Source organism: Corapipo altera, unplaced genomic scaffold, assembly GCF_003945725.1.
Source record: "Corapipo altera isolate COAL_440 unplaced genomic scaffold, ASM394572v1 308, whole genome shotgun sequence".
Lineage (NCBI taxonomy): Eukaryota > Metazoa > Chordata > Aves > Passeriformes > Pipridae > Corapipo > Corapipo altera.
In genome coordinates, this window is record NW_020884925.1 from 3,654,039 (window position 1) to 3,670,849 (window position 16,811).

Sequence of the window (16,811 nt, forward strand, 5' to 3'; positions counted from 1 at the left end):
TGGCTCTCTGGTGGCAGTGTGTGTGCACTCCCTGGCTCTCTGGTGGCTCTCTGGTGTGCACACCCTTGGCCATCAGACTGAAGGACCTTGAGCAGCCAAACCCACAGTGGTCTGAAGTGATGTGTGTGTATGAGTGAGTGATGGTGAACATTTCTTAAGCATTGAAGCTACTGCTAAATTGAAGGATTTAAATGGCTGAAGATTTTTTTTTATGATGTCACTGAAAATACTTTTGTTTGTTGGGAACAGCCAGTTCTGATGAATCCTTTCTCTTTTCAGATTGGGATACTGCAACTTTAAGTAATGAATCACTCCTAGACACTGTGTCCAGATTCGTTCTTGCAGCTCTTCTGAAGCACACGAGTTTACTTAGTCAAGCTTGTGGTGAGAGCAGGCAAGTCATTTAAAGCTGCTTTTAAAAGTTCAGTTGAATTCTTGAAAGGCAGTTTGTGTGATTTTTTTTATTTTTTTTTTTTTTCTTCTGGCTGGGGTCTGTTTTTTGGCAGGTACCAGCCTGGCAAGGCCCTGGCAGAAGTTTACCGCTGCGTGTACAAGGTTCGGAGCCGTTTGCTTGCCTGCAAGAACATGGAACTCATTCAGACCAGATCATCCTCAAGAGACAGATGGGTAAGGCTGGAAATCTCCTTTCAGTTCTTCAGGCTCTACTGGGTATTCAGAAAATACTACAAAATGTTGGTTTTGTATCTGTTGCTGGTATTTTCGTTGTGTCTTGTTGAAAACTTTCAGGAGTTTTCAAATGAAAATGGGCAGAGTATAATGAGGAGTCTGTTTGTAGTACATGTGATGGTGAATCAGTTGGAGCCAAGGGTTGATTGGCAGCATTTGGCTGGAGCACAGCCTTAGGCCTGGCTTTCCCTGTGACCATGGCTCTGGTGTGCTGGGCCATAAAGGCCTGGAGCTTAGATGGAGATGACTTAGCTGTGTTGGACAGGCCACAGCTTAGTCTGGCTGCCATGCCTGAATCCAACTGAGTTTTCTGGGCCTCTGATCTCTGTACCTCTCTCTTCCCCTTCCCTGTCTTACCCACCTCTTCTTCCTTCCTCCCTGCTTGGATTATGTCCTACCATTGCTTTACTGTGACCTGTCCTTGTCAGCCCTGCATGATTGTCTGCCATTGCATTCTGCCCTGCAGGAATGCAGCCAGCATGATGGCAGCCTCTGAATCATTCCATTAAGCCAGGTCAGATTTGATGATGGAAATGTTCATGGAATTACTCCAGGTTGGGGCCTGCTGGGCATTACAAAGTACTCCTTAAAGCAGGATTCAGGTTTCTCTGATAGGATTTTTAAGCAAGATATTTTTAACCAACAAAATTCTAATGTGACATGAGGATTAAGAGGCTTTTTGGCTATGTTGTAAAGCACTAGTGATGCTCTTTAAAACCATGTGCTTATGTTGCCTACTTAATTAATATTGGGGATATGTGTCTTGGCCACTTGCTTTCTCAGGTAAGGGCTCTGACATGTCTGCAAGACATTCAGCACCTCTGAAAGCATTGGGTGTGTTCAGTAATTCTCCCAGAAATCCTCCCAGTCACTGTGCAGATGCAGCACAGCAAATCTGATACACGTGGCACATTTGTTGTTTCAGATTTAATAGTATTGGGAAAAAGTGTCTGGTTTTCATTTGCATAGCAAACACAGGCTTGAGGATAGAATGAGGAGGGCAAAGAAGCCAGAGAAATGGTGACCGTGATGTGCTGCTATCAAGACCAACAGTTTTTTCTGCAGATAAATTATGTTGGTGGGATATTTTCCTCAAGTTTTGTAGGATTAATTATCTTCTAAAGTATTCCAAAACCTCTATTGTAACTGCATGTTTTCAAGCTTTGCTTTCTTGGGACTGTTTAAAGCTGCTTCCTGCATTGGAAAATTATCTGTTGGGTAATGTGTATTTTGCTGGTCAGCACTTCTATCCTCAGATTGAGGGAAAGCATCAACTCAACTATATCCACTCAGTCAGAAAAAAATTTAAATTCAAGTTCTAAAACCATTAAGCTTCCTGTGCACCTCATATGCTAATCCTTGGGATGTAAATCTGGTAATTTCATGGAAATAAAAGGGAGGAAAATAACTGCAAATGCAGAACTGTTAAGAAGAGAAATGGGAACATATTTACTATCACTTTAAGGAGCAATCTTATCCATCAAATAAGTTTTATCGTATTCATGTTCTTTTTAAGGGAATAATTTTTATGATTCAACAGGATGACTTTCCAAAGGCTTTGATGCTGAAGTGTCAGAGTTTGACAGTAGACTCTTAAGTAAGCATTCCAAGGAGGCATTTTTATGTAAATAATCTGAGTAATGGTTACTAAAGGAAAATTAAATTTCCCAGCTGACGTAGAGCCTTGAATGTAAATGGCTGATATCTTTCATTTCACAGAATATCAAAATTATCTTTTTGATGGGAAAAACCCCTTACTCAATACCTGTGTCCTTTTACATTCATCTTTCATTTCAGTGAGAATTTTTCACTTTATGATTTGTGGATTTTTTTCATCCAGATGCTGGATAACCAAGAATCTGCTGATGTTGATGCTCAAGAACATTCTTTTACTCGTACAATTGATGAAGAAGCAGAAATGGAGGAGCAGGCAGAACGTGACAGAGAGGAAGGACACCCAGAACAAGAAGATGAAGAGGAGGAAAGAGAACATGAAGTTATGACAGCTGGTAGTAAGTACTAGTTCTGTGTGTCAATAAAGTCCTTTGGAAGGACAGTGTCCTTTTTGAGGTAAAATCGAGCAGTTAGTTAAAAATTGTGAAAGATTTGTCTGCATAAGCATCGTGAGAAGTTTATTTTTATAAAATGGTGTAGGGCTTTTGTTGATTCAGGGGAGTCTTCAGATGCAAGGGAATGGGAATACTGGGCAAGTGCACTGCCTTTGTGGGCAATTCCCAGGGCATCTGCCATATCCTAGCACTTCTTATATGCACTGTCTGCAAGACTAATGGCTTTCATACTGTTTCCTCTGAAGTTCTTGCCAGCAGATCTCCGAGTTTTCATCAGTATTTATATACAGAATTTTTGCCGTGTTTGTATGTGTTGTTATTTTTTGTAGTGAGCTTTGAAGGATTATGTTATTCTGAAGTTTGGAAACAAAACTGCTGTTGATAATGGGGCTGACTGAGTGGGAATTCACTTCTGTCTTTGAGTATCTCAGAGTTTGGTATTTGTAACACTATTTGCAATACTTTGTCATGGGTTTTCTAAAAATGTTGTTTAACTCTTTAGAAGATGGCTTGGAAAAGGTAAACCTTGCAAACTGTTATTGTACTGATTTGGATTTGTAATCTGACTCAATGGGATAGTTAATCCTTAATTTTTCCAGTTTCAGTGAAGCACAGTCAGTCACACTGGGCTGGTTTTCTCTGTTAGTAGCTCAGCATTCCCAAGGACAGCAGTTGTGTTGGCCTGGGAAGTTTTCTGTGGAGTGTATGTAGCTTAAAAAGCAAAATTGGCTGACTTGAGATATTTGCCATAGATGCGTATTTTTTTTTTCCTTTTCCAAATACTGTTCCTCTGGATACTGTTAGAATGCTTGTCTTTTTCCAGCCTTTGCTATCATACCCTGTTTTGCTGACAGTTGCCCATTAGGACTCCCATATTTCTCTTTGGGAGTTCACAGACCAAAATGTATTTTATACCTTCAGTTGTCTGTGGTGTGTCATTGCATGGGCAGTGCAGTGGCCTTCCCTGCAGGTGTGCTGTGGAGCTGAAGGCACAGTCAGGAGATGCTTTATGGTTCCAGAAGGTGTACACATGTTACCAGTTCAGTAGGTGCAATGTGTTTTTGCTGCTTGATATGCAGTTAACCTGGGCAAACGCTCAGGGTTCTCAAATTCCACCTGGACAGGGTTTCTGGGCACAATAAAGGAAATGTGTCCAGAAATATCCAGACAGACAGTAGTGTTATGTGCACAAATAAGTAGGAAGATGATGATTATTTCACTGGACTTCCCAAGGAATCTGATCCTGCCATGCAGAGTTCAGTTGGTGTCCTTGATGCCTTGCTGCTTCTAACTGTTGATACCAATGAAGGAAGTATTTAGGTTTACCTCTGCCTTTCCAAAAGGGAATTGAATCTTTAAAAATAAAAGTATTAAATCAAGAGAACTTTGGACAGAGATGAGGAGATCTCTCACACAACTTCTTTAGAGGAATCTGGCACCTCAGACAACAGCAGAATTCAGTAAAGTGAAGGCTAAGAATTTTAATAAGATCTTCATTGTACTGCCCAAAGCTAATAAAAGCCTGGAACTGTTTCAGTATTGACTTGAAGATACAGTGGAGTCTGAAATACAGATTTACAGAAGCATTACTTTTATAGGTCTGCTAAAAGGCAAACATGAAATAATCTCTCTCTCTTTGATGCCATCCAAACAGGAGTTGGGTTGCAGTAAGACACTGAAAGAGTGTTTGGTGTTCTGTCAAAGTGCATTGTCCTCTTCATTTTAAAATTAACATTGTGTAAATGCTTCATTTAACCTGTTTGCATTACTTCTTTGATGGCATTGTATTATTAATGTATTCTTTTACTGTTGGAAAAACATTGGTTGTTCTTTGTAGCTGGGCAGTTTTTGGCCCGAGATGTAGATGAATATTTTATTCTCTGTAGCTTTGTCTAGAAGTTAAGACCTTCTTTTTGTGTTGCATGTTACAGAAATATTTCAATGTTTCCTATCAGCCCGTGAAGTAGCTCGCAGTCGGGATCGGGATAGGATGAGCACTGGGACAGGGACTAGACTTGATGATCCACCCCCTCAGTCTCAGCAGGAGAGGAGGATCAGCACAGATCTGACAGAAGGCCAGGATGTGTACACTGCTGCCTGCAACTCGGTGATCCACAGGTGTGCCCTGTTGATCCTGGGGGTGAGCCCCGTCCTGGAGGAGCTGCAGAAGCGCCGGGAGGACGGGCACTCCCAGCAGCCGCCCTCGGCCACCCCCGAGGGCATCGGGCTCATGACAAGGTGGGCTCTGCTCCTTGTGTGTCTCTGCTCCCTTCATCACCGGTTGAACAACCTCAGCTTTCCCCTGAGGATTCTTACAGTTGTTTTAGAAGAAACCTTTTGCTTAAAGCAGTGTTATGCTCAATTTTTACTCAATTTTCTTTGTCCACGTTAACTAAAACTTAAGAGTTTTATTCTGTGTGCACCCTATTTAAGTTTCAAAGCTGGGCTTAGTGGTGAATAGTTCAGACCATCAGGTGTACAGACATCATGAGGTACTTGGAAAACCTATTTCTTTTTCCTATAATTTGTGTTTGGATTTTTTTACTGCCGTATTCGTGTTTCCTTGACCCTTACCAATGTCCTGTGTAGTAGTGTCAAAAAAATTGTAGTGTATGTTTAAAACAAAAGTTTCAAAGCCTGTTATGATAAAAGTGTTGTTCATGTTTGATTTTTATAAGTATTCCTAACACTGACATTGGTAAGACACTATTATTAGGTATAGGAGAAAAAGAAATTAAGCCAGGCAGCTCATTGAATGGGAAGAAGTGCTTAATTTAAATAGTATAAGTACTACATCATCTATTTTAAATTTTGTAACCAGAGATATTCTTGGTAACACAATTTTATTCTAAACTTGACTCACTGAAACCTTTTTTCTGGCAATCTTTATGTTTAAAGTAGAATGTAGCACAGGAATTGTGTAGGTGATGCTACTAGTCTGAATCTACTTATGCTTCTAGTGTACAGAAACTCTGTTTGGTATTTTAAATTAAGGTATTGATGTGGAGTATAGAAGAGGATTATATATATTCAGTACCCTTTTATTCTTTTTGCCTCTTTTTGGAGATCTAGTCCCTAAAGCATGGGTGGCTGCCTCTGTCATTGTCAAAGTGCCTTTCATCTCCAGCATATCAACTTTAGGATGCATTTTATGGGTGGGTTTTGAATAAGTTCAGTGCTTTGTCACCCACTTACTCTGTGTTTGTTTTCCTGTGCTCTCAGCTCAGAGTTTTTGTTACTCTGTGTGATACTCACCAAGGCACTAGAGATCCCTCACTGGGGTCACCCTCTGTTCAGTTGTCCAGTCAGGCTATGAAGAAGTAACAAAGTTTACTAATACCCTTTAGAAGCATAACCAAAGCCATCAGACCACTTTTTGCCTCTTTAATGTGGTCTTGTGCTGGTCTCTGATAGTTTGCTCCCAAACAAAACTGTGGCACCTACTAAACTTGACTATCAACTCTTACTTTTGTCTGATATCAGTGTTTTCTTTCTGTGTGCACATAAATGTGTGTGCCCCTGGAGCAGGAGTGAAAGTCTGACAGCAGAGAGTCGCTCAATCCACGCCAACTCCAGCTACAGACTGATTAAGTCAAGGAGTGAGTCCGATTTGTCTCAGCCAGAATCCGATGAGGAAGGTTATTCACTGGTGAGTGAACCAGCATCTCCTTGTAGGTGGAAAACACATCTAAAACTTTTGTTTAGTGCTGTGTTTCAGTAGGTCAGTTCAGCATTCTGAAGAGAAAGTACTGGAGGTAAAAAAAAACAATTGAAATTATTATAGTTCTGCTAACTTCTTCGCTTTTATGGGGGAGGGATGAAAGTTAAACACTCAAATGTTATGCACCACGTTCACCTAAAGAAATGAGGCTTTTGTTCATCTTTTAATGTAGAGTGGAAGACGAAATGTTGATTTGGATTTGGCAGCATCACACAGAAAGAGGGGTAAGTTTTCTTGTTTGCCTCGTGAATATTGACCAGATAAATGTTGGTGTTTGTGAAGTTAAAGTGTGTTTGCAGTTACATACAGCTGACAGTTACATAGCAGATCCTAAAACTGAGTATTTAAAAATAATATGTAAAAGAATTGTTACCTACTGTTTGTTTGCTTTGTGACTTGGTTTTAGTATTTTCTAGGTTATAACTCTTTATTTTAGTTTCTAGAATTGTGACCTTTTGAAGCAAGTGAGGATTTCTGTGAAGTTAAGTGAATTAGGAGCGTTCATTTTGTTTTCACTCATGTGACTTCAGGAATAAAAAACTGGCAGAGAAGTTCATGTGGAACTTGTACTAACAATGAACTTTTACCATAAAATGTACTTGAACGAGGAGAACTTGTATTCAGAAAATACCACCTTAATTTGCATCCTTTCAACACCAGCACATCTACAGAACCAAGCAACCACTGGTTTTATTGCTCCAGTATAAATCAGATTTTTAACTTTTGTACTGTGTTGCTGCTTCACACTGGGGAATCTCAATGAGCTTCTTGATAGAAGGTATGGAGGGAATAAAGGGTGCTTGTTTACAAGGAGACCAAAAGTCCCACTTCAGTCTGGGTGATGCAGAATCTCTGTGAGAATCACAGCTTAGGTCTGTTGTACCTGTAAAAATCATGGGAAGATGTAAACAGGAATTAGATTGAGCTATGTTATACCTTAATAACAGAAACCTTAATACCCTTAGGTCGTGTAAGAATTCTAGCAGAGCACTCAGAGATTGTTTGCTTTTTGAAGTCTTCTGAACTGTAAAACAGGCTATCAGTGGCACACCCATTGATTTCAGTATTTAAGTAATGTGGAAAGGAGTTCCTTGTGCTTGCAATTGAAACAGTTGAACAAGTAAAGAAATGCTGTAGAGCTGTTTGTACTGTGACAGCAGGATGTGACATTTTCAGTGTCAGGAGATCTGTCAGAAGGCCTCTCTCAGGCTCTGAAACCAACGTTTTTAACTTTGCCGTTAATTGGACATAGAACTCTGCACTTGATTTCCTGTGTCCTAAAAGTAATTCAGGAAATGATCTTGGGTTAGATCTCAGATACAGTATATTTTGGATTATGGTTCCTGAGCTGTTGGTTAGGCTGATGTTGCTTTGGTCACAAGCCTCAGGAAATGGGCAATAATGCAAGAGGAGACTTTATTAAAACTTCTGTTACAGCAGAAGATTCTGCACTGGGTTTGTACCACTGAGGAGAGATGGGGGGAATGCAGTTGATCTGTCCAGAGCCTAAAGAAGCTCAAGTAGCTCCTGTGCAAACTGAACACTGTGACAACATGTGACTCTTTCTGGTACTGGGAGACTTATTTGCTGTCCCATGATACTTTGATTTTTTTTTGTCTGGTTTTGGCAACTGGGGTTGGTCAGCATACAATAATGAAAGCTGGTCTGCTTGTGCTGGATGATATATAGGACAGTTTTCCTTGGTACCCAGTGAATCCAGGGTTCATTTAAATTCCTCATAGGTCTGTTAAGGTCAGGAAAAGATCTACAAACACCTGGGTGAGAAGTGGATGAGCTGTTCTCAGGGCTGTTTAAGGTCTTTCATCTCTTCTGACGTGTTTGGTTTTGTGAATCCCCTGGAGCTGAAGCATCTCCCAGTGTTTGGTGAGGGTGCAACTTCCAGCCAGTTTGGATTGTCCCCCTGCCCCTTGTCACATCTCCAGCACACTGAGGTGCCAGGGATGGTGCAGTGCCAGTCATGGATGTTGGAGTGGTGAAACCCCTTCAGTTATGTCTCTGTTCTTGGGATGTGCTGTGGCTGATAAGGGGATGTTTGTGCTCACTGTTGCCTCAGTTTGAGGAGCAGGAGAAATCTGAATTCTCACAGCACATTCACATTCAGCTGTGCTCCATCCCCCAGAAGGAATTAAAGACTTCATCTGCATTTGAATTTGCTACATTTGTTCAAAATTGAAGTGATGAAAAAACCCAGTTTCCTGTTTATGGCAAATAAACCACTGTGGAAGAAATGACCCACAGAAGACTCCAGCGTTGTTTCTCATGATGTTCTCCGAGTGGATTTTTAGGTGCCACCAAAGTCAGATCCCCCTGAAGCAACCAATAGATATTTTTGTGAGAAACAGGCAGCAGATTTTTATTTTTAGGTTTTTTTTTTGACATGTTCTTTCCGTATTTATGATTGTACCTTGTACTCCTACATCTGATCTGCTTTTGAGTGGAGGATGTGGAAGATTTTGTGTCCCTCTAAATGACAAGGAGAGGAAGGAAGCTTGTCATATAGATGCTGAAGTATGTGTCTATTTTGAGTGCAGAGAATAGTCATGCATTACAACAGAAGTGTACGTGGGAAACACTTCTCAAATTGCAGTTAACTTAAATCCTACAAAACAGCAGCAGTAACCAGTGTTGCTTTAAGGGACTTGTAGCTGAACTCTTCAAATTTTTGTGGGATTGAATGTAGAGTTGGCAGTGTTTGGGGGGGAAAGAAAGAGTAGAGTCTTACAGAAAATCCAGAGGAACCACTTCTCATTTCTTTCTGCTGAAGTTTATAATTTAAAATATTTGATCACGTTTCCTTTTACGTGTGGTTTTTAAAATAATTCTTTACTCAAGTTTGCAGCAGCCCTTGAAGATGTTTGTTCTCTTCAGTGTCTGCATAAGCTGAAGGAAGCTGACAAGCAGAGCCAATCGGAAAGCAAGTTTTTTTTCCTTCTATCACCACTGCTTTTTTCCTGCAGGCTGTGCTATTTTGAAGACTTCAAAGAGAATTTTGACTAAAAAAATTTCTTTCATATGTGGGTGTGAGGTTCCTCCCATCTCTTCTCAACAAACGTACTGCAATGTAACCACATTAAATGTTACAGAACTGTGGCCACACATTTGCAACTGAGGTTTTGTAGGGCTGGTTTATCCTCAGCTATATTCCATGCAGAGTGCTTGATCCTTGCAAATTTGTCAAAATTACAGGGTATTGGTGAGTGGTTGGTTTGTTACAGGCAAGAGAGTAATTCCCCCTGGAGTGGGTTGGCTTATTTTAGAACTTCTGTTTGTTGAATGCAGCAGCTCATTGTTCACAATTCAGGTCACATTTCCTTGCTAATTGAATCTCACTCTGGTTATAACCTGATTTTTATGGTGTGAAAGCTGTTCCCTTTCATAAATTACAGTATTGAAAACTGGCAGTACAAAGACTGCTAATCCTGTGAGTTCCTATGGTCTTGCAGATGAGTATGGAAGGAAAAGCATTCTCTTTTTATTCAATTAACATCTCAGCCACTCAGTCCAATCTTTGTTTAAATTGCCTTCTTCATTCTTTCTGTCTATTCAGAAATAGGACTGGGGTATTCCTACTTCAGCCTGAGGATCCTTTGAGTTTCTTGTTCCTTGGTATTTAGTTATTTCTGAATTAGTAGACTTTTTCTGTAGTTATGGAAGGAAAAGTCTTTTCCAGTGATTTTGCAGTAAGGGCTGAAGACATTGTTTTCCCTTTGTATATAAACCTTTTTATTTTTTGTTGCTTAGATTAATCTCTTTCACTTTTGCAGACTCAGGGATGTTTTTGTCACCCAGAAGTGATACATGTTGTGTACAGTACCTGTGGGAGGCTGTGCACAGCTTTAGGGAGTTATCAGTGAGGGCTGAGTGGTCAGCAGTGAAATCGTGGTTCCAGACACATCACTGGGACTCCTCCACTCAGGGGTTTTCATCACATCTAAATTCAGTGAATTCCAGTGTGCTTGTGTTACTGTTGTGTGTTACTCCAAAAAAAGCAGCAACTTCAATGAAATCCAACTTAAATTGAAATGATCCTGCAATAATGACTTCTGAGTTGGGAAAAGGGCAGCTGGAGTTTGAGTAAGGGATTTAGACACATCTTGGTGGATGATACAAGGGGTGTTCATGGGATTAGTTTTGTTTCCTTGACAAGAAGGTGGAGAATGTAGAAAGTTTGTTATCTAGGCAATACTAATTCAAAACAAGAGTAAGTATTTTTTTCCACATACTTTGCTGCTTGGCATATTATTGTATTGATTGAGACTGATCATTTAAGTCTAAGAATAATATGAGGATGAGGTTTTATGAGTGTGTTACCTTCTGTTTCAAATGTCTGCTTTTGTCTTCTGATTCTTGTGTGGTGTAGTGTATTTACTCCTTTTTGGCCAGTTGAGCCCCAGAAAAAAGAAGAGCTTCAAGCAAGTAACTGATGGCATGTTTATTTTTTGTCTCTATAGCTTCCCTACATATTTTTTGTTTTCTGGAGCGTGCATTGCAGCTGTGCCACATTCATGTAGAAAACTCATTATTACAAGCTGGCTTATAAGGACAAGTAAACTTTTTTTTATTTCCACTGTAAGCTTAAAGTTTCTGCCTCTGCACAGCTCTGGTCATGTGATTGTAGAGGCTTTGGAAGTGCTGCACTGCAATCAATTCTGTGTGATGAATATTGCACAGAATCAAGCTAGGCTCCAATATACAACCATACATTTGATTTTTCTATTGATATTTGACATATTCAAGAGAAAAAAATTACTTTGTTTTAGATCTGTGTGCTCTAATTCCTAAGTGTTTTTACTTCTGAAGTATGCCCTTAGATTTCTGATATCTGTGTTTAAACTCTACACTTTCAATTATGACTTCTGTTGTCTTACATTTAATCTGTATCTCATAATTGTTGGACTTTGTCCAAATTTGAAGCAATTTTAAATTGGTCTTACATTTAAGCATTCTTGCATTTCATACTAAAATGGCTAGCTAAGATCTACTCTTACTTCAAAAATGAAATAATTCAGGTTTTTATTAATACATGGTGGGGGTTCTTTCTTATAAGATTCGTTGACTGTCAAAACTAAATTTTCTTCTGGTGTTCTCCTTAAAGGTCTCCTTTAGCTTATGATTTAAGACACTGGAATTGCTTTTTGTCTCTTTACAAATGCTTTGGCTCTGTGCTGTGCTTCCTAGCAGGGCAGGTGGAGGGGAGGAAGCTGAAGGCACTTTGGGCTCTCCTGCTCCTCGAAGGCTGCAGGGCCTGAGGGGGCTTTTTTTTGTTGCTGTGTGGGCAACATTTTGTGGACTTGGCAGTGATTTAGCTGTGCTTCCTGTGGGTAACCTGAGGCTTTGTTTCTCCTCTCTCTTGGGCTCTGGTCGCCATCCATATGCCAGGAAACTGCTTCCTACATGAAACTAAGTATTTTAGCCCCCATTTGTTCTACTCTTTGTCATTTATCTTATGTTTCTCACCTGTCACTTCCCCATATAACTTAGATTTTAAAGGAGAGCTTTAAAACAACTACTCTAAGAATTAATGTTAAAATTAGGGTAAGGTGGTATCTGTCTTTGCTGTTGTTTTAAATACTGTTGCCAGATATAAATTGTAAAATCGAGTAACAGAATTTCTGTAATTTTTTTTCATAGTGAACTTGACAAAATAGGTTGTTCTCTGTAAACCAGGTGGTGTTGCTGTGTTACATAAAACAGCAGAGATTAGGAAATTAGATTGCACTTTGAAAAGTAGTGTTTAAACTTAATCTTTGCATTATCCCAAATAAATTTGAGGCTGTATATTTTTGTCAAATACATTGTATGACCTAAGTACTGTGATGGTTCTTTCTGAAACCATTGCAGTTGTTTAGTAGCAAGTGTAAGGGATACCTTGCAAATGCACATAAACACTGTTTACAGAAAAGGAAATGGAATGTGAACTGTTTTTCCTAATTCATAGCCCTGACAATTAAATTTTTGGCAACTAAGTGGGGATTTGCTACCTAGTTTACGAAAGAGAAGCAAAATTTCACAGTATTTTGAATTTGTAAGTTGTGTAGAGATGCGAATTGTGAGCTGCAGGTGCAGCCTTGTTGGCAGAATAACAGCATCTTACCTTTGCTTCAGGAAAGAAATGACGTCAGTGGTTGCCAGGAGAGTTATCCTGAGTTCCAACCTGTGTGTCTGTCTTTCCTTGTCCCTCTGAGCAGCTGCTGCAGGTAGACAGGAGGTCCAGAAACAAGGATCCAGCTGTTGCCATTGGAACTCAGCCTTACTGAGGAAAGAAAGTGTTGAACAGATGGATTGCTGTGAATTTGTGTGACTTTTTCCTGAAAATGGCTCTTTTAATAATGTTTGAGGCTGATACCCTGCAGAAAGATTTTTAAAAACCAAAGTAATACAGATTTGTACGAGCCCTTTGAATGGGTTGTGATTCTCCAAATTTTATCTGCAACTCATTGTGCATAAGATAGATTAATAGATTAATATTTAAAAATTGTTCATAGATTATTTAAAATAATCCGAGCTTAAATTTCAAAGTGACTTTAAACATAGATTAGGTTACCACAAAGGTCTCCTTACACTTCCTATCTTTACAGAGGGAAAGTTCTTCTGAGCAGGTTTTGCCCTCTTGGAACACCTTGCACAGGTCCAAGTTGGCCAAGAGCATTTACAAAAATAAAATACTGCCTGCTGTCCATGGATTGGCTGCTAATGAACTTATAGCCTGAGTGACATGGCCCTCATTGGTGCCAGGGTTTGGGTTCAGCAAAACTCTTTTGGAAATGAGGTCCAACCAGTGCTGCAGACTGATGGCTGGTGCTCCTTTGGAGGCCATTTGTTAGTGATGATGGTAAAGTTTCAGTGTAAGGACAGAGGAAACACTTGAAAATAGACTTGTGAAATGGCCAGCCAACAGATATAGAGATCTAATACTTGCTGGAGATAGTATTTAATATACATGTATCTCTCGAGTCAAAGTAAATGTTCTCTGTTAGTCTAAAATACTTTCTGTTCCATCTGCAATCATGATTTCTGTAAATATTTCATCCAGAATAACATTGCTTTTTCCAAACTACGAAATACAGTGACTTGATTAAAACCAAAACTACTCTTGCTCTATATAATAAATATCCAAGTGCATAATTTCTGTTTTAGCAAATCTTTTCTTTACTATTTTGTCATTTAGCTGCAGAGCATTTTATTCAGTGTTCTAGCTTTAAGCTGAGCAGTTTGAGTGGCTTCTGCCTTTTTGTTTTCTCATTTGGCACCATGTTGCAATACTGCTTAACATAGAAAAGAAATACAGCCTTTTCTTTAGGGAAATTGCTGTAAATTTACATCGAGTGTTTTGCTCTAAGTTGCTTTAATGCATGGTATAATTAACATGAATATTCATTTTCCACCTGTATGAATAGCAGCAGTTCAGTCTTTACCTACTGCCAGAATGTGTTACCTGGTGAGTGGGAATTGAGAGACCTCCCTGTGTGTGTCTTTAGGAGCAATTCACAGTCAGGTGGAATCTCTGAGTGACTCCTGGGTCCGACTGAAGCACAGCAGGGACTGGCTGTACACGTCCTCCTACTCGTTCGTGGAGTCCGACTTCGATCTCTCAAGATCCCTCGGAGTTCATACTTTGATTGAAAATGTTGTCAGCTTTGTGAGTGGAGACGTGGGGAACTCCCCAGGATTTAAGGAGCCAGAGGAGAGTATGTCCACCAGCCCACAGGCATCAGTCATTGCAATGGAGCAGCAGCAGCTGAGGGCTGAGGTAGATCTCAGTTTAACAACTCTTCTTATTCTTTAGACATTATACTTGTTTTAGGGATTTTTTTTTCCTTGAAACATTGTCCAAAATCCAACTATTAATTACATTTTTCTTTCTTTTCTGTTAAATATCTTCACTGGGACTGGGAACTTTTTGTAAATAAACTCTAAAACAAAACTGAAAGTATTGCCCTTGTGTCAAGGAGAAAACAGCTGCCTCGTTCATCCTTGCTTAGAGTTGGAGATGATCCAATTTCAGTTTCTAGGCATATTGGCTACTTAATAAATATTACCTTTTGCCTGCCTTTATTTTTTAGCTTCGTCTGGAAGCCCTTCATCAGATTTTGGTGCTTCTGTCAGGGATGGAGGAAAAAGGCAGTGTGCCACTGATGGGAAGCCGTCAAGTACCAGGATTTCAGTCTTCTTCATTGCTTACTTCTGTTAGACTCCAGTTCCTTGCTGGCTGCTTTGGTTTGGGCACTGTGGGACATGCAGGTGCCAAAGGAGAGAGTGTAAGGTTGCATCACTACCAGGTATGTGCTTCAGGAGTTTCTGCTGTTTCAATAACTGAGTGATAAAAATGCATCAGTCCTTATAATATTTATTTGTTTGGCCCAGGATGGTATCAGAGCAGCCAAGAGAAGTATTCAAATTGAAATCCAGGTGGCTGTGCACAAAATCTACCAGCAGTTATCTGCTACTTTAGAAAGAGCCCTGCAAGCTAATAAGCATCACATAGGTAAGTGAAACCAAATTTGCAAAATATATCCTCTGCTACACAGTACAACAGCTTGTGCATTTACCAAAGCAGCCTTTGGTATTAGTGACCAGGATTCACTGAATTATCTGACTTCTTTTCGTGAGGGAGAAACTTTTTAACCTTTTTCTGTCTCCATTTTCCTCAAGTGTTAATTAGGCCTTATTTTAAGTCTTCTCAGCCTTTCTGTTCCACATACCACAATCTTCCACGGTCACCTGTGACTTGGGGCTTCAAAGTGATTTTTAGGTTTCTCAGGGGTAAGAAAGCAATTTTTTGGAAGAGGTGAAAAATCTCCAGTCTCTTCCTTTGTTGAAGTGAGCTTTCTTTAAACCCAAACCTGGGGTTCAGGGCACCTTGCCTCTTTGGAAAGCCCTTTGTCCTGTCCTATATCCAGATATTACCATGTGCTTCTGGGATAGCTGAACTCTGCACCTCTTTTTGCCTTTGTACATGCACTGACCAAGAGCTTCAGCACTACAGAGAGCTCTGGAATTTGAATTTGTTGGTGGAACCCAATGGGCATTCTTACCTGAATTGTTTTGCTGTTTCACTTACAATTAAAATGGAACTGAAAGAAATTTCTTGAGAATCCATGTGAAGTACATGTAGAAAATGAAATATTTCACCCAGTTATCCTTCTCTAGAGAGAAGTATCTGGTTTGAGATTTGGCCTCAGAACATTTACATCACAAACTAGATCTGCATGATATTCTTCCTGGGGCAACCTTGACACAGAGTTACACTGAGTTAAAGGGGACTACAGTGGTAGATCAGAAAGACTCCCTCAAAGTATCTGACAAAGACTCTCTCTTTCCTTGATAATTTAATTCATTAAATTGTGTTTAAAAAATAATTTGCTGTTCTTCTGTCTTAGGGTTCTTACTCTAAGCAGCTAATTAATTAGAAACAACTCTTTTAACCCCAGAAGCACAGCAGCGCCTTCTCTTGGTGACGGTCTTTGCTCTCAGCGTGCACTACCAGCCCGTTGACGTGTCCCTGGCCATTTCCACTGGGCTGCTGAACGTGCTGTCCCAGCTGTGTGGCACAGACACCATGCTGGGCCAGCCTCTGCAGCTGCTGCCCAAAACTGGCATCTCTCAGCTCAGCACAGCTCTGAAAGTAGCCAGCACGAGGCTCCTGCAGATCCTCGCCATCACCACGGGGTGAGTGTCAGATGGTCCCTTGCTTTTGGAAAACTTAATTGTTAAACTCTTCAGCACCCTTTAAAAATAACCTTTCTTTAGCTCAATAAATGTTGCTCTGGAGTATGTGAGTGAAGGGCAGAACAAAAGGAGTAGTCACATTATTCATAGGAAAGATGCACATAAGGCTTATAAGTATATTTAAATAGTGAGTGTTTGGACCAGAATAGTTACAACTCTGTGGTCTGTGAACACTGTATTTCAGTAGTCCCCACGTTGCTAGTTCAACTTTGTGTGTAGATCTGCTCAGTTGATGTGATAAGACTTTCTGTTGGTGTGTGAAAGCAATACCAATAACGTGATAGGAGTTCTTCAGAGCAGTGCACTGTGCTGCTTTTCAGAATATGAAGTAATTTGCTGAGGAACAGTGGCCTCTGCTAGACCATGGAACAGAATGCAAAGTCCTATCAATACTTAAATATTTAGTTTAACTCGGTACACACCAGCGGAGAAAGAATTTTCTGTTTGGGGCAAGACTGTTCTTTGATATTCTGTACATGCATCTTGGTGTCAAACAACACATTGCATTTACCTGCCAAATGTGTTACGTCAAAAACTCCAGAACCCTAAACCAAAAAAATACCCTAAACCAAAAAAATACCCCA

The 16,811-nt window shown here is 40.0% G+C and overlaps 1 protein-coding gene across 1 annotated transcript in view; it reads left to right on the top strand.

The window, feature by feature from the left end:
* The window catches only part of HERC1 (HECT and RLD domain containing E3 ubiquitin protein ligase family member 1), a 114,983-nt gene that overhangs the window by 54,553 nt on the left and 43,619 nt on the right, over positions 1 to 16,811 (top strand). The window contains 10 exon segments of the mRNA XM_027657698.1: positions 280 to 394; positions 507 to 627; positions 2,528 to 2,699; positions 4,688 to 4,994; positions 6,285 to 6,405; positions 6,650 to 6,701; positions 13,977 to 14,248; positions 14,562 to 14,777; positions 14,863 to 14,983; positions 15,930 to 16,167. Coding sequence (XP_027513499.1) covers positions 280 to 394; positions 507 to 627; positions 2,528 to 2,699; positions 4,688 to 4,994; positions 6,285 to 6,405; positions 6,650 to 6,701; positions 13,977 to 14,248; positions 14,562 to 14,777; positions 14,863 to 14,983; positions 15,930 to 16,167 — 1,735 coding nt within the window.